Source organism: Mandrillus leucophaeus, unplaced genomic scaffold, assembly GCF_000951045.1.
Source record: "Mandrillus leucophaeus isolate KB7577 unplaced genomic scaffold, Mleu.le_1.0 Scaffold492, whole genome shotgun sequence".
Classification (NCBI taxonomy): Eukaryota; Metazoa; Chordata; class Mammalia; order Primates; family Cercopithecidae; genus Mandrillus; species Mandrillus leucophaeus.
This window is the reverse complement of record NW_012105276.1, coordinates 54256-72615: the sequence shown is the minus strand read 5'-3', so window position 1 is coordinate 72615 and position 18360 is coordinate 54256. Positions and strand designations below refer to the sequence as shown.

Here is an 18360-nt window from a genome sequence, read left to right as displayed (position 1 = left end):
TTTCAGAATTAAATATTTCGTAAGTTTTAAACTGCACACCATTCTGAGTAGCGTGATAGAATCTCAAGCTGTCCCACTTCATTCTGCCCTGGATGTGAATCATCCCTTTGTCCAGCATATCCAGGTTGTATATGCTAACCACCCCTTAGTCCCTTGGTAGCTGTCTCAATAATCAAATCGACGGTCACGGTATCACAGTACTTGTGTTCAAGTAACCCTTATATTACTTAATAATGGCTCCAAAGAACAAGAGTAGTGATGCTGGCAATTTGGATGTGCCAAAGAGAAGCTGTAAAGTGTTTCCTTTAAGTGAAAAGGTGAAAGTTCTTGACTTAATAAGGAAATAATATATATAGGGTTCAGTACTACCCACAACAGAGAAATATCAGCACCCCTAGAAACTATCTTTCTGTCCTATTCTAGTCAACTCTGTCAAGAGTAACCTTTATCTTGACTTTTAACAGCACAGATTAGTATATTAGTTTTCTAGGGCTGCTATAACAAAATACCACACACTGGGTGGCTTAAAACAACAGAAATTTATTTTTTCACAGTTCTGAACATTAAAAGTCTGAAATAAAGTTGTTGGCAGAGCCATACTCCCTCTGAAGCCTCTAGGGGAGGATCCTTCCTTGACTCTTCCAAATTTCTGATAGCTCTAGACATTTCTTGGCTTGTGGGAGCAGAACTATAATCTCTGCCTCTGTCTTTGCATGGCTGTCTTTCCTCTGTATCGGTATTCATATGGACTTTTCTCTGTGTCTGTGTCTTTTTGCCTTTTCATATAAGGACACCAGTCGTATTGGATTAGGATGCAGTCCTATTGGATTAGGGTCCAGTTAACTTGATTACGTTTGCAAACTATTGCAAATAAGATCACATTCACAGGTACCAGGGATTAGAACATCAACATATGTTTTTGTGAAACACAGTTCAAACCATGAGAGTTAGTAGTGCTTATTTTTGCAATTTATATACATGGGCTCGAGCATACAGTATTACTTTTTGTGTCTGGCTTCTTTTGCTTTACTTTATGTTAGTGATATTCACTCATATTGTTGTGTGTAGTCATAGCTAATTCAATCTCCTTGCTCTATAGCAGGGGTTGGAAACTATAGTCCATGGGCCAGCCATCTATTTTTGTAAATAAAGTTTTACTGGAATACACCTATGTCTATTCATTTACATATTATCTACGGCTGCTTTTGGGTTGCAAAGACCTACAAAGACAGACTTGCATAGTTATAAAGATCTATAGTCTGCAAACCAAAAACATTGACTATCTGGCCTTTTAAGAAAGTTTTCTGACCCCTGTAGAATTCTATTGGGTCAATATACCACAATTCATTTGTCTGTCTAACTGCTGATGAGCTTTTGGCTGGTTTCCATTTTAGGGCTAATATGGTAGTACTGCTATGAACATTCCAAAATACATCTTTTGGTGAACATATATGCACACTTCTATCTGGTATACACCTAGAAGAAGAATTGCGCTATCACATAATATGCCAGGGGAATTACTCTATCATAGAATGCATATGCTAAGCTTTAATAAATACTGCTAGTTTTCTGAAGTAGTTGTATCAATCTATAATCATATTAGTGATTAAGAGTAACAGTTGTTATATATCCTTATCAATACTTTTTTCTTTTTCACGTAAGTCCTTTTGATGGTTGAACAACGATACAGCAATATTTCATTGTAGATTTTCATTCTCACATTGTCTAATGAACTTAAATACCCTTTAATATGTTCTTGACTTTTTGGATATCTTCTATTTTGAAGTGTCTGTTCAATTGGGTACTCATTTTTAAAATATTTACTTATACACATAAGAGTTCTTTATATATTATGTAAAATCGTTCTTTTCAGTGTATTAATTTGTTAAGGCTGCCATAACAAAGTGGCAGATTGAGTGGCTTAAACAACTGAAATTTATTGTCTCACAATTCTACAGGCTACAAGTCTAAGATTAAGGTGTTGGTAGGGTTCCTCTCCTTGGCTTGTGAATGTTTATCGCTCACTGTGTCTTCACATGATCTTCCCTCCATGCGTGTCTGCATCCTAATTTCCTCTTCTTATAAGAACACCAGTCATGTTGGATTGGGGTTCACCCTAAGGAACCCTATTTTAATTCAATTATCTTTTACAGACCCTATCTCCAAATAGAGTCGCACTCTGATGAATTCAGCATATTAATTTGGGGGTGCACATAATTCAGCTCATAAGAACCAGGTATATGTATTCAATTTTTTTCCTCACATTCAGTGAGTTGCACCCTTCACTCTCTTAATGGTATCTTTTTGATGAACAGAGTTCTTAATTTTAACATAGTCAAATTCATGGTGTTTTTATGGTCAGAACGTTTAGTGCCCTGTTTAAAAAAAAAAAAAAAAAAAAAGCCAACCTATCCCAAGGTCTTGAAGACCTATTTTTTTTCCTCTAAAAGTTTTATTGTTTTTCTTTCACATTTAAATCAGTCATCTATTTGGAAATAAATTTTGTGTACAGTGTGAGGTCAGGGTTGACATACAATTTTTTTCTTTCTTTTTTTTTTTTTTTGTGAGACGGAGTCTCACTTTGCCACGCAGGCTGCACTGTGCACTGCAGTGGCAATCTCGGCTCACTGCAAGCTCCACCTCCCAGGTTCATGCCAGTTACCTCCTGAGTAGCTGGGACTACAGGTGCCTGCCACCATGCCCAGCTAATTTTTTGTATTTTTAGTAGAGATGGGGTTTCACCGTGTTAGCCAGGATGGTCTTAAATCTCCTGGCCTCGTGATCTGCCCATCTCAGCCTCCCAAAGTGCTGGGATTACAGGCGTGAGCTACTGTGCCCAGCCTGACATACAATTTTTTCAATATGGACGTCCAGTTGGTCTAGCAGCATTTATTGAAAGACTGTCCTTTTTCCAACTGCATGGCACTTCACCTTTGTCAGAAATTAATGACTGTATTATTTTTAGGTGTGTTTCTGGACTCTAGTCCATTCCACTGGTTAATGTGTCTATCCTTATGCCTACATCACATTCTTTTATCTATTGTTTAATAACAGGTCTTGATATCTAGTAAAGTAGGTTGCCCAAATATCTTTTTCTTCAAGTTTGCCCTGACTACCCTGTCCTTTTGAATTTTCAAATGAATTTTACAATTAGCTGGTCATTTCAGAAAAAAATGACAACAACAACAAAACCCTGCTGAAATTGGGATGGCATTGAAGATAAAGATTAATTTGGCGAGAACTGATATCTTTAAAATATTAAACTTTTTAGTCCTTGAAATGGTATCTTATTTAATTAATGTATGTTTTCCCTAATTTCCTTTAAAAAATGATTTTTAGTTTTCATGTAGTGGTCTTGAGCATCTTTTGTTATTCTATTACCAGGTTGATATTTTATGCTATTGTAAATGCTGTTTTAAAATTATAATTTCTCCTTTTTGCTGGTATATAGGAATACAATGGACTTTTAAATTTCTTAATTAAATTATAATTCATACCATACCATTCACATTTTTAAACTGTACAATTCAGTGACTTTTTAGTGTATTCCCAAGGTTGTGCAACAGTCATCATACAATTCCAGAACACTGTCATCACCACACACAAAAAACCCACCATATAACTATTAGTAGTCATTTCTCATTTATTTCTGCCCTCAACCCCTGACAACCACCAATCTACTTTCTGTCTCTATAGATTTACCTGTTGTAGACGTTTCATATGAATTGAACCATACAATATCTGGTCTTTCGTGACTAGTTTCTATCTAGCATGTTTTCAAGGCTCATCGGTGCTGTAGCATGTATCACTAGTTTTTCTTTTTGGCTGAATAATATTCTATTGTATGGATATACCACATTTTGCTTATCTATTCATCAGCTGATAGATATTTGGGTTGTTTCCAGTTTAGGCTATTATAAATAATGCAGCTATATACATTCATGTCTAAGTTTTCATATGATTATGTTTTCAATTCTTTTGGATATACACCTAGGAGTACAATTGCTGGATCATATGTTAATTCCGTGTTAAATTTCTTGAGGAACTACTGTTTTTCAAAGCAGTCCACAATTTTACATTTCCACTAGCAGTGTATGAGGTTCCAGTTTCTCCCTATCCTTATCAACACATGCTATCGTTCATCATTTTGACTAAAGCCATCCTACTGAGTGGGAAGTGGTATCTTACTGTAGTTTTGATTTGCATTTCTGCGTTGACTAACAATGTAGAGGATCTTTTCATATGTGTGTTAACCATTTGTATCACTTCTTTGGAAAATGTCTCTTCAGATCTCTTGACTAGTTTTATTTTTATTTTATTTTTGAGACTAAGTCTCACTCTGTCACCCAGGTTGGAGTGCAGTGCCACAATCTCAGCTCACTGCAACCTCTACCTCCTGGGTTCAAGCAATTCTTCCACCTCAGCCTCCTGAGTAGGTGGGATTACAGGCGTGCACCATGTCTGGATAACTTTCGTATTTTTTAGTAGAGATGGAGTTTCACCATATTGGCCAGGGTGGTCTTGAACTCCTGACCTCCAGTGATCCACCCACCTCAGTCTGCCAAAGTGTTGGGATTACAGACATGAGTCACTGTGCCCAGCCCCTTGACTAATTTTAATTGGGCTATTTGTCTTTTTACTGTTGAAATGTAAGATTTCTTTATATATACTCAATACTAGTTTGTTATCAGATATATATGATTTGCAGTATTTTCTCCCATTCTGTGGGTTGTCTTTTCACCTTCTTAATAGTGTCCTCTGAAGCACAAAAGTTTTTAATCTTGATTAAGTCCAATTCATCTATTGTTTCTTTGGTTGCTAGAGCTTTACATGTCATACCTAAGAAACTGTTGCCTTGTACATGGTAATGGATGAATGAAGATATACACCTATATTTTATTTTAAGAGTTTTATAGGGTTTTTTGTTTGTTTGTTTTTGAGACAGAGTTTCACTCTTACTGCCCAGGCTGGAGTGCAATGGAGTGAGCTTGGCTCACTGCAACCTCCGTCTCCTGGGTTCAAGTGATTCTCCTGCCTCAGCCTCCTGAGTAGCTGGGATTACAGGGCACCACCACCATGGCCAGCTAACTTTTTTTTTTTTTGTATTTTTAGTAGAGACAGGGTTTCACCATCTTGGCCAGGCTGGTCTTGAACTCTTGACCTCAGGTGATACACCCACCTCAGCCTCCCAAAGTGCTGGGATTACAGGCATGAGCCACCGCACCTAGTGAGTTTTATAGTTTTAACTCTTACCTTTAGGTCTTTGATTCATTTTGAGTTAGTTTTTGTATATGGTATGAGGTAGGAGTCCAAATATATCCTTTTGCATGTGTCTATGCAGTTCCCCAGCCCTATTTCTTGAAAAATTATTTTCAAATTCTTTTACCATCAAATTGTTTTGGCATCCTTGTCAAAAATCAATTGGCAGAGAGGTATAGGTTTATTTCTATACTCTCAGTTGTATTCCATTGATCTTTATGTCTATTATTATGACAGCAGCACCTTGTCTTAATTACTGCAGCTTTGTAACAAGTTTTGAAACCAAGAATTGTGAGTCCTCTACCTTCGTTCTTTTTTTTCCAAGGTTGGCTTGGCTATTCTGGGTCCCTTGTATTTCCACACGAATTTTAGGATCAGCCTGTGAATTTCTGCAAAAAATACAGCTAGGATTTTGATATGGACTTTGTTGAATTTGTGTATTAATAAGAGAAGTGCTGCCATCTTAACAATATTGACTGTCAATCCACTAACATAAAATATTTTTCAATTTATTTAGAACTTCTTTAATTTATTTCAATGGTGTTTTGTAGTTTTCAATGTTCAATTCTTATGCTTTTTTGTTCAATCTATTCCTAAGTATTTTATTCTTTTTGGTGCTATTGTACAATTGTTTTTTATATTGACTGCATTCAGTGATATTTCTAAACATATTAATTCCAACGGCATGTCCATAGAGTCTTTTGGATTTTCTCTATAATCATGTTGCTTAGAAATAATGACAATTTCTTTAATTCTTTTTTGCTTTTTTTTCTTTTTGTTGAGACAAAGTCTCACTAGTATCAGACTACTCAGTTTTTATTTTCTTCTGTCAGTTTTGGTAAGCTCTGCTTCTCAATAAATTTTCTCATTTTAACTCAAACTATGTCAAATTTATCATTACGAAATTGTTAATATCTTGTTTTTGTGCTTTTGAATATCTTCAGTAACGTTTTGATGTACAATGTAATATCTTCTTCTTCATTCTTGATATTGTTACTTGTGTTTTTTCTTTTTCTCTTGATCAGTCTTCACTCATAGAGAGTTCTTAATTTTATTTATCTTTTCTAAGAACCAAATCTCAGCTTTGTTGATTTTTCTCTGTTGTATATTTATATCCTATGTATCGTTGATTTCTGTTTTTCTTGTTACATTATTGTTTGATATGGCATATTCTTGAGATGCAAGCTTGTAATTTTTTGCTTTGCATTTTATTTCCACATATATTTTAAACTCTGAAAGCCATTTCAATTATTGTTTTACATAGTCAGTTTATATTTAGCCATATATTTATCCTTTCTACTCTTCTTCATTCCCTCCAGTACATCCATGTTTTCATCTGAGATCATTTTCCTCTAAGGAAATCTCTTTAGCATTTATTTTATTTTATTTTTTATTTTGAGACAGGGTCTCACTCTGTTACCTAGGCTGGAGTGTAGTAGTGTGATCTCAGCTCACTGCAGCCTCAACTTCCCTGGGTCACATGATCCTCCCAAGTAGCTGGGACCACTGGTGCACGTCACCATACTAATTTAATTTTTTTGTAGAGACAGGGTTTCACCACATTACCTAGGCTGGTCTTGAACTACTAGGCTCAAGAGATCTGCCCATCTTGGCCTCCCAAAGTGCTGGGATTATAGGCATGAGCCACTAAGCCTGGCCTTAGTATTTATTTTAATTCAGGCTGATAAATATACTAACAGTGATAAAGTTATTTAGTTATTTTCTTTCTCTATGTCTTTTTTCACTTTCATCGTGAAGGATATTTTCCACTGGGCAGAAACCTAGGTTGGTAAAATTTTGAATATGGCATTCCATTGTCTTCTGTTTTCCATCATTATTGTTGAGAAGTCAGCTGTCAGTTTCGCTGTTGCTCTTTTGAAGGGAATGCATAAATGATGTGTCTAATTTTAACATTTTCAGCAGTTTTGCTACAATGTGTCCAGGTGTGGTTTTCCCTGTATTTGCCTCTGTTTGGGGTTTACCAAAATTCTAAATCTGTTGGTTGATGTCTTTTATTATTTTGAAATGGACTCTGCCATTGTCTCTTTCAAGGTTAATTTTGTCCCATTCTCTCTCTACTCTGCTTCTGGGACTTTAATTATGCATATGCTAGACCTTTTTTTTTTTTTTTTTTTTTTTTTTTGCGTATTATATTCCTTTGTGTTCTTTCCATTCTCTTATCTCTGGGCTTCAATTTGGATATTTTCTACTGATATGTCTCAAAGCCCACAAATCCTACATTTGCTTATATTGAACCTAATGTTAAACCTACCCAACTGGCTCTTCACTTCAGATACTGTATTTTCAGTTCTAGAAAGTCCATTTAAATCTCTGTATAGATTTTAATTATCTGGTAAAACTTTCCATCTTTTCATGCATTTACCTATTTTTTCTGTATTTTCTTGAAAATATTAATCATAATTATTTTATACTTTTTTAAAAGAGATGTGGTCTTGCTATGTGACCCAGGCTGGAGTGCAGTGGCAACTTCACACACGTGATCACAGTGCACTACAGCCTCAAAGTCCTGGGCTGAAGAAGTCCTTCTGCCTTAGCCTCCTGAATATCTAGCCCTACTAGTGTGTGTCACCATGTCTGGCTTGTTTCTTTACACAGTTGATTATCAGTCATATGGTCTTGTCTCTTTGCAGGCCTCATAATTTTTTTATCATATGACAGACATTGTGTGGGTGGTTTCCAGATTATATTTCACCAGAAGAGGTTTCCCTTTTTCTCTGTCAGGCAAACATGGTGAGTGGCTGATCATGTAAACCCCTTTATAGGGCATGGTCTACCTAGCTTTTTTATAAGAATTTTAGTTCCTTTAGTCCTTATTGCTTCCACAAATCTCTGATGCCCTAAAAATTATAATTTTATAAGGTATGAAGGTTTTCATAGTTGTAGCTGGGGAAGCACTGGCCTACCACAAAACCATATCCTACCCAGAAATGGAAGCTCTCTTGTGTTCTTCAAAAGGAAGAAGATGAATGTTCATGAGCTCACAGAATGGTTCTAAATGTGCTCTTCCTGCCACTACTCACTGCAGTTACTATTTATCATAATTGCCAATACTATTCAGAGAGCATGACTAATCACACTGCTGCTCTCAAATTCCCCAGTGTCTGTTAACTGCTCCCCTTACGGGGTCAAAAGGGTGAAAATAGGACCAACTGAACGAGAATGCACTGCAAGGCAGACTGCCTATGCTGCAAGTGTTTATATATTTAGTGCTTGTTTTGTAGATTTAATTACAGAGACATGTAAATGTTTTACATTATTATAAAACAAAATTAATTTTTAAAAGCTATTCCTAAAAATATAAAATAAAATGAAACAAATGAAAGTATATGTATCCAGAGTGACATGGCCGCACACAGAGGATCTATTCCAAGTGATTTTTAAACACATAATTTTACTATTGAGATATAGTCTAAGATAGTAAGATACAGTCTAAGAACAAAAATACCTGTAAAATAATTCTCAAATTTTAATGATCATATTAAGAGTGATAGTCTGATGCTGCTATTTTCAGACTGTTTATTGTGTGTGTAATGTATATAAAGGATAGAAAATTAGTGATATTCTATTATTTTTGAGCCATTGAGAACCAAGTTTCTCAGCATGATAGAAGGCATATATAGATAATTGAGTTTAAGGATAAATTCTGTTATCTCTGAATTTGATTTGATAAGTATGAATTCATAATGTCTTTTAAGACAAAAAAGTAATCACATAATACTTAACTCTATGCATGAAAAAATCTAAGAGATCATGATCAGTCAAAGGCAATGAGCTCCTCTAGGACACAGATTGTGATTTCTGAAACCTACTAACATTAAAAAAAAGGCTTCTTGAACAAAGGGTTTATTATGTATGGGACTGAAGCTAGATGTATACAAGATGAGCCTAGAACAGCATGTTACTCTGCATAGCAAAGAAACTATCAAAACTACTGGAAACAGCCAAAAGAACTCAGGAGTTAATCTGGTATATCTAGATGGTATGAAGATGATAATATATCTACAATATTTATGAGACAATTTGAACCCTGACTTAATATTGGATATTAGTTTTTATTTATTAAAGTATTGTAGTTTAAAAAAATCTTTACCATTTAGATAGATATATAATGAAACATGTATGGAGGAAATCATGCGATATCTAAAATTTGCTTCAAAATATGGATGGAAAAAAACTAAAGAGAGGTACAGATGAAAGTAGTAGCCATGAGTTAATTACTGTTTAAAGTGGATAATGAGTAAATGAAAGTTCATCATATACTTCTATCTACTTTTGTATATGTTTGAAAAATTCCCATAATAAAAAACAATAATTCATTTTCACTCTGATTTGTCTTAACAGATCTGTTGATTCTTGTACATCACTTGCTCTCCCCTGACAATGGCTGTAACGATGGCATAAGTATGGAAAAGGAAAAACGTATACTGACATGGTTTGGCTGTGTCCTCACCAAACTCTCAACTTGAATTGTATCTCCCAGAATTCCCACATGTTGTGGAAAGCACTGAGAGGGAGGTAACTGAATCATGGAGGCCAGTTTTCCCCTTGCTATTCTGATAGTGAATAAGTCTCATGACATCTGATGGGTTTATCAAGGGTTTCTGCTTTTGCTTCTTTCTCATTTTTCTCTTGCTGCCGCCATGTAAGAAGTGCCTTTTAACTCCCACCATGATTCTGAGGCCTCCCCAGCCATGTGAAACTGTAAGTCCAATTAAATCTCTTTTTCTTCCCAGTCTCAAGTATGTCTTTAACAGCAGCACGAAAACGGACTAATACATATACCAAAAGGTGAATCAAAAAACTTGTTCCCCAATTATCACCCCAATTTGACAAATACTAACTATAAGAATCTCTACTATATACTATTAATGCAATAACTATGAAGCTTAAATATCTTATTCCAGAGTATCCTCAATCGGAGTGTTGCAGTACCATAACACTGATATTCCTCTCTAGCCATACTTTTGCTTTAATATAAAATAAGAATTAATAGAGCTATTTACCTTTATTAGGTCCTGCCACTGTAGATCTATCTGAAAGTTTAGAATGGGAAATCTGTGTTTCAGATTTTCTTTGCATAGTCATTTGATTTTCAAACCTCTTGGGTTCTAAGTAAAAGACTGTAAATTTCTGCTGAACATCAAGCCCAACTGGAAAATGAAAAAAAAGTATACAAATGCTTATTTAAGTCATATAAATCCACATATGAGAACACATTTCTTTTTATCTCTCTTATATTTTTATAACTTCTAGAGCTAAGAAGTCCACAAAGTTAAAATATGTTGAAAGGTTAAAAAATACGACAACTAAAAAATTATACATTGATCATTATAAAAATAAAAATCTTCCAACAATAACTGCAATTTAACTATCTAGGAAAATAAAATAACTATAAATGAAAAGATAAACTTTTAATTATGGCATCCTGGTCCACGATATCTTTTACATACCTAAATACATGAAACTTCCTTTAAAGTTTATTCACATTATCTAAATATATTATTTTTGCATTATACCATTTTTACTGTTTTTCTGTACCAGCATAAAGGATGTAATTTTTAAATGCAATTATGTTATTTATATTCACATCTTCATTACTTCAATTAACTTACCAAATTCAGAACTTATTAGATTTATGCTAAGATCTTCAGATTTAAGAGCTCTCTTCACAGCAATCTTTTTAGCCCAATTTCCAGCTTTTAGCAAAACAGAATCCCTAAAAAACAGTATAGTTTAAATAGTGATCCAAACACTGAATGAAATACATATTAATCGTCAAGGGCTGATTGTTCTTAAGAAACTCTCTAGTAGTAACTGAAATCAATTACTGAAAACTGCTTTCCCCAACTTTTAAGGAGGGAGAAAAACAGAGTTCAAAGGCAGTCTCTTGACCATGATTTTTAAAAAATTAACTAATTTTCTTTTTTTTTGAGACAGAGTCTCACTCTGTTGCCTGGGCTGAAGTGCAGTGGTGCAATCATACCTCACTGCAGCCACAAACTTCTAGGCTCAGGCAGTCCTCCTGCCTCGCTCTCCTGAGGAGCTGGGACCACAGGCACATTGGCACTAAGCCCAGATTATTTATTCATTTATTTTTGTACAAATAGGGTCTCACTTTGTTGCCCAGGCTGGTCTGAAACTCTGGGCTTTAAGTTTAAGTGATCCTCCTGCGTCAGCCTCTCGAAGTGCTACGATTACAGGTGTGAGTCACCCCCTCTGATCTCTAATTTTCTTAATTACAGCTGTTTCTAACTTGCATTTACTCATGTTAGTCCCAATAAGAATATATACTTTGTATTAATAGCACATGGGCTTGTCCTTAAATTGCTACCATTTTAAACTGGCTATACGTAGGTTACATGTATTATGAGAACAATTTCAATAGTATTTTTAAATTGATATAAAATGGTTTGTATCTAAAAGTATTACAAACAAACCAGCAACCAATTTTATGACTGAACTTATTTTAGTCTCATATAGTCATAGATTTATTAGTCACAGAGAACAAAGATTTGTACAATAGCATATTCTCTGTAAGTGGGTCATGGTTAGCTGCAGGAGAGCAGTTACCAGTGAAAGGGATATCCTGGTCACTGCAGTCCCTTCAGAAACCTTGCATGCGACTTTTTGGGAAGGTATCTTCTAGTATACTGGCGCAATTAGGAGACTCCCATTTCAGAATCACTGCCATTCCTGAACTTACAAGTACAGTAATACGGTTGGCAGTCTACGCTCTGGAGTCAAATTGCTTGGGTTCAAATCTAGATGTTGCTATTAACTAGCTATATGACCATGATTAAGGTTTGATTAATCATAAACTCATTAAACTCTTTTTGTCTCAATTTTCTCCTCTACAAAATATGGATAGCACCTGTCTCATACAAATATTAAATAATTCAATATTTGGAACCTACTAAGTGTAAAAAAGTATTAGTTATAGCTGCAATGATACTTAGAGATTGCTTATGATATCGTGGGGGAAAATAATAGTATCTGGAAAAATGCTGCAGTAAAAATTATAGAATGGCATGCAACAGAACTAGATATAAGGGAGGGTACCTCCTCTATACATTTGCTTTGTTTGTTTGGATCCTACAATGGAGCTATAGTAATTTGTTAGATCTTAATTTGGAAGTAGAAGGTGTATTTTGAGGACAGTAGAAGAAAGACTGCATCCAAAAAATACTAGGGCCATGAATGACTGGAGAAAAGCAGTGAAATAAGAAAGACCTCCTAGAGGTAATCTACTCACTTGTTTCAGACCATGGTGATAGGTTTTATACTTTGTTCATTTGAGTATTCAATATAACAATTTAAAACAGACCCAATGTTAGTATCTTCTTTAATAGAAAAATAGACAAACTACCCCATTATTGGGTCAGGAAAATGTAATTTAGTTGATCCCACAATGATCTTTTTTTTTTTGTTTTTTTCCAGTAGAATTTTTCTTTTACAGTATATGCTTAGAAATAAAATCAAATGTCAGGAATTTCATACTTACATAATCTTGTGCAGATAAACTACCTGATTATCTGCATCACCTACGATTAAGGTAACATAGTGAGAATCCGACGCTGTTCTTTTAGTTTGTAGCTGTTCAAAGTTTCTTAATATAACAGTCACTAATATTTCTGCCGTCGTATCACTGTATCTTGTAATCTTTAAAAAAGGACAAGTATAAAAAGTGTTAAAAATAATCTTACTTCTCATACTCAGCTGAAGCCTATTTATGGGTAGCTTTATTTCTGAAAAGACAATAAAATATCTAAGAAACAGAAAATATTTACCTGTTCCACTTTAAGTTCATATTTTGGTAGATACATCACAGTTTCTTTTATCTGGGTTCCAAAGGGGGGATGTCTATTTAAAATCTAAAAATATTTACATCATTATATCCTTACCACAACACGTGAAATTCTTTCAGTAAAATATTTTTTAGAATACATAGCTTTAATAATGCTTATCACCCAAAACCTTGGTAAGTTAAAATACTTATGACTATGAGAAGGAAAATAACTTTTAATAGAAATAAAGGGAGGCCTCAGAATTTAGATAGAATTCCGGAATTAGGAATAAGTGAATATAAATACCAATTCAAGTTCCCTTGCATCTGTCTCTTCTATTTTTTTAAAGGAAGTCAAACCAGCATTTACGATTGCATTTGACAATGTTATACCTGTGGAAAATTAATCAAATAACAACTTAAAAATAATCCACTTTAAATAAAACATATATTTAAATATATAACAACTAAATTAGTAAAAAAAAATTTAAAGATCCAGTCAAATAACTAACTGATAGTTTTTGTAAAAAGTTTTCAGTTGGATTATTTGGTTTGTGACATTATTCAATTATTCATATTTATTCAGACAAATAAAATATGCATTTGCTTTATAAAAGAAAGAGAAACTGGTCCACATGATGGACGTTTAGTTTCACTATATGTCATCCATAGGCCAATCACCAACAGATACGTACTTTTGTACTCATGCTTGAAAGAAAGGCAACATGATTCAAAGATCATGCTTGAATGAAGCAAGGGAATACTGCTTCATGAAACTATGGCTCTCATTTCTGTCTCAGAAATACAGTTCTATGTTTCTGTACCTAAACCAGACTATTTTACTCTACTGCCTAAAACTTCCAATGCTTTTCCACTGCATTTAGAATGAAGTGGCAATTTCCTTACTGGGGTCAAATTTCCTTACTGATATGACTTGACTACAGTCTATGTCTCAAATCTAATGTCTTTTAACTCTCCTCTTGCTGACTACTCTCCAGTCACTCTTGCTTTCATTTTATTCCTTAAATACATCAAATTCGATTGGGCCTAGTGGCTCATGCCTGTAATCCCAGCACTTTAGGAGGCCGAGGCAGGTGGATCACCTGAGGTCGGGAGTTCGAGACCAACCTGACCAACATGGAGAAACCCCGTCTCCACTAAAAATACAAAATTAGCCAGGCGAGGTGGCACATGCCTGTAATCCCAGCTACTCGGGAGGCTGAGGCGGAGAATCACTTGAATATGGGAGGCGGAGGTTGCAGTGAGCCGAGATCATGCCATTGTACTCCAGCCTGGGCAACAGAGCGAATCTCCATCTCAAAAACAAACAACAAAAAACATCAAGTTCATTTTCTTCTTTGAAATTTTCCTATTTCCTTATACTGTCAGAAGGCAGAATTTAAAATTCTTATATGCTTATGAATGAATTTATCCAAATCCCCAAATAGAAGACACTGAGCAGTATAAAATTCCAAAATATTACTACCTTGTCTAAGGCATATATATTACATATATTACTAGTGAAGGCATGACACTATTTCCTTACTCATATATTTACTTGTTCTTGGGAATTTCTCTTAGTTCTTCTTAAGACACAGCTTCTAGTATTCATAATTCCTCAATGTTGATTTCCATTTCCCCTCAAAATATTTATTGACTTTTAACTTTTTAGTTTATAGCCACCATTAAAATCAATTTCTATGCATTATTTTTTTCAAGATGCTCAGTAACAACTTGGATTTAACTTTTTGTTTGGATTCTCTCACTTTTCTATTATACGGGTTTTTTTTTTCTGGGTAATATTTGCTTTTTTCTGTTCAGCTGTAATGAGTATGTGTGAAAACAGGTTAGTTTCACCAATCTGGAAGGGACAGAATGCAATGGATGCTCATATTGACAATACTCTAGAAAGCCAGAAAGATTGGCTTTTTCAAGTATAATGAAATTTACTAGTAATCACTTAGCCAAATTTCAAAATTTTCTAAATGTTGTATGGAACCACCTTTCCAATTGAGAACTCTTGCCTTTGTGGGATGGATGTGGTATTTGGTTATCAGGACTTCTGTAAGAAGGTTACCCTTTCCATCAAGAATCTCTCCCCTTACTTGCACCAGCCAATCTCCCCTTCACCCCAGCTCCCATGACTTCCTAGTCAGCCCTCTGCTACCCCACTGATTTCAAATTTCACAGATACAAAAGGTAGGACTTCTTCATAAACAGTTGGTAATTTTTGTTCAAATAAATATCAAAACATCCCTAAAAATCCATTATTTAATTTGTTGATACCCCCAAGATGCATACAAAATTGTAAAACTAACAAGGCTGTCAGTCATAAGATAGTGACTCTCTTTTTAGAATTCTAGCTATCTAAGAAGGAATAGGGTCACAAGCTCACAGGTACCAAACAGGAAAATCCTTTGTAAATGGTACTCCCTATAGTCTCAGAGCGCACACTACACAAGGTTCCCATAGACAAAATAATCAGGCACAATCTTTTGTCTACAGAATCTCTATGAAAAATCAGTATTAATACCCTACTGTTATTGAAAATAAAAAAAAAAAAATTAAGACATAAAAAAGTGACATAATTTTCTGTAATGAATTAGGAACAGCTGGGACTGCTAACTCTGTACCTTGTAATTGAGATCAAAACAAAATATTAGTCATAAAAGTGGAAGAGAGGGCATCACATAGTTACCTAATTATTATAACCAAATTTCCCTCCTGGTATGAGAAAAAATTTTCAAATGACAGCATTAATTTTTATTAGGTTTCTCATGTACTCATATATCATTCAGTTGATTTCAAATGGAATCTTTTAAGCAGGAGCAAATGAAAATCAGATTTTTGGAAGTAAAGTACAGCACTTATTTAAGCCTACAAACACATATCTCCCTTGAAGGTCTGTAATCATCACAGAATAATTTTACTAACAGTGAATAAATTGCAGACATGGCCAAACTGCCTGCTTATATTCAGTACCTACCAATTTTTTCCAGTTGTTTGGATACATGCAGAGAGTTTTCCCAAAGTTTACACCTAAAACATTTAGCTAAAATCAAACTATTCAATAGTACGGTGAACTTCTTTTCTTGAGCAGCTACAAAATCTGACAACCCTAAAAAAAAAGTTTCCAGTGTTAAATCTAATATACTAGTTTATTGGAAAAAATATTTAAAATCCACTAATCCTGTAACATACATCTTGTAATTCGGGAGCCATGTCTGAAAATCTTTGCGGTATCTTGCGTCAAAGCAAAATCTTGTATGGGAATGCATCCTAGTTGAGCCTGAATAAGACTGGGGGAAAGAAAAAAATTGTTACTCCCTTTTAAAGGTTATCTATCTTACAGTATTTGACATCACTCACTGAAGCATTCCTTCTTAAAACTTTTCTCTGCCTTAATTTCTGCAATACTACATGACTATCTTGCATAGTTATTATTGCAGGTCAATAATAAAAGTTCCTTCCCTTTTTCCCAAATCCTCAAAGTTGTCTTTATTTATTTATTGCTCTTCTTTATTCACTCAATCTCTCTCTCTCTCTCTCTCTCTCTCTCTCTCTCTAAAAGATCTCATTTCTTCTCCAACTTTCATTATAATCTCTAGATTGATAAAAATCACAGGAGACTTTCACTGAGACTGTTACTTTAATCTCAACTATCTCAAATTGTTTTCATATTCTCCTCCAATACAGTTCTATCTTTTGGCTCTACTATTTCTTTTCAAGGAATTAGAGAAAAATAATACAACTTGTTTAATCAACAAATACAACTTTTTTAATCAACAAATTTTTATTAAATGCTTATTAAGTGCCAGGCATAGTATTAGGTGCTGATAACTCTGTTCAGTGTATGAAGGTCAGTAGCATATTAGCTGGTTATTCAAAACCAGAAGCTGCTTGGCTACTAAATTTGAGGTGTTAGTTACATAAGGAGAAAAAAGACACTAGTGCCTGTGTGCCTACTATATCCCGGGTTCTTTACTACCTGTTTTGCCCATAAACTTACCTAATCAGGCACTGATATGCAAATCACTGATGGTTCTAACTAAACTAAAGTTACTGTACGTATTATTACTCTCTTAAGGGGATCTCTTTTAAATAACAAATTTCTTCCTAAACTCCTCCAGTAGAAGGAGGTCTCTTGATAAGACCAATACAGTCAGCTATACAAAGAAAAAGGGTAGAATAGTTATATTTCATGATTTAGTTTAGCAGAAGATACATGAAAATTGAAAGAAGTAATCAACTCACTTCCTGGAATGGATGTATACAACAGAAATTTAAACTATTCACTCTTTTTGGCTATGGTATATGCTTCTGAAAATTATTTTATATCAACTAATAAGAAATAGTTACAAAGATACACAGTATACTATCAAAGAAGGAACTGACAGAAAAATGTAAATGGGGTGCTTTTAAATGCTGGGTAAATAAAACTCCTTGTTAAGTTACCTAAGGATGCACAAATGTGGAGTACAAAATTGCTGGAGTAAAAATAAGACTTTTGAAGTAATATTTATTTATATTAAAAAGCAATATATCTAATAATAAATAGGACACTTTTCACAGAACCATGGCAGGGCTCTCTGTTTCTCTGCACCAGATAAGGCAAGCAGTGATGTCCTGTGATCTTACCCCTGAGCTTGTCCTCAGTAGAAAGAGAAGTGCCACAGCCTCAGGTAAGATGGCACCTCTACCACCTCAACTAATAGGGGCAGAGTTACATGGTAGTTATGACTAACCCAGGGTTAGTAAAAGAATTAAATGAGATGAAGTATTCCTTTGGTTAGAATTACATTCATGATCAGACCATATCAGTCTACACACAGTTTACTCTTGTGTGTAAAAGGGGAATCCAGAGTTGGGAAGTCCAGGGCTTTGTATGGTGGCTCCGTATCATACCCTGTCAGTTCACTGAAAAATACCAGCTAAAGAAAACAGAGCTAGTGCTGAAGAGGGAAGACCTAGGAATTAAAGCTAGGAAGAATTTAAAAATAGCCTTAAATTAAAAGGGCAGAGTCAAGCATGCTGACTCACACCTGTAATCCTAGCTCTTTGGGAGCCTGAGGCAGGCGGATCACTTTTGAGGTCAGGAGTTCGGGACCAGACTGGCCAACATGGTGAAACCTACTCTGGAAGCTGAGGCAGGAGAATCACTTGAGCCTGGGAGGCAGAGGTTGCAGTGAGCCGAGATCATGCCATTGCATTCGAGCCTGGGCCACAGTGCAACACTCTGTCTCCAAATAAATAAATAAATAAATAAATAAATAAAATAAAATAAAAAGGGCGGAAAC

General features: G+C 34.8%; 1 protein-coding gene across 1 annotated transcript in view; it reads right to left on the bottom strand.

The window, feature by feature from the left end:
- The window catches only part of LOC105550617 (probable ATP-dependent DNA helicase HFM1), an 86944-nt gene that overhangs the window by 24321 nt on the left and 44263 nt on the right, over positions 1-18360 (bottom strand). Inside the window, exons 11-17 of the mRNA XM_011995572.1 lie at positions 16265-16362; positions 16050-16181; positions 13371-13456; positions 13068-13151; positions 12782-12939; positions 10893-10996; positions 10284-10430 (exon numbers count right to left, since the gene is read on the bottom strand). Of these exons, the coding sequence (XP_011850962.1) occupies positions 10284-10430; positions 10893-10996; positions 12782-12939; positions 13068-13151; positions 13371-13456; positions 16050-16181; positions 16265-16362 (809 nt within the window). The remainder of the gene's footprint in view (positions 1-10283; positions 10431-10892; positions 10997-12781; positions 12940-13067; positions 13152-13370; positions 13457-16049; positions 16182-16264; positions 16363-18360) is intronic.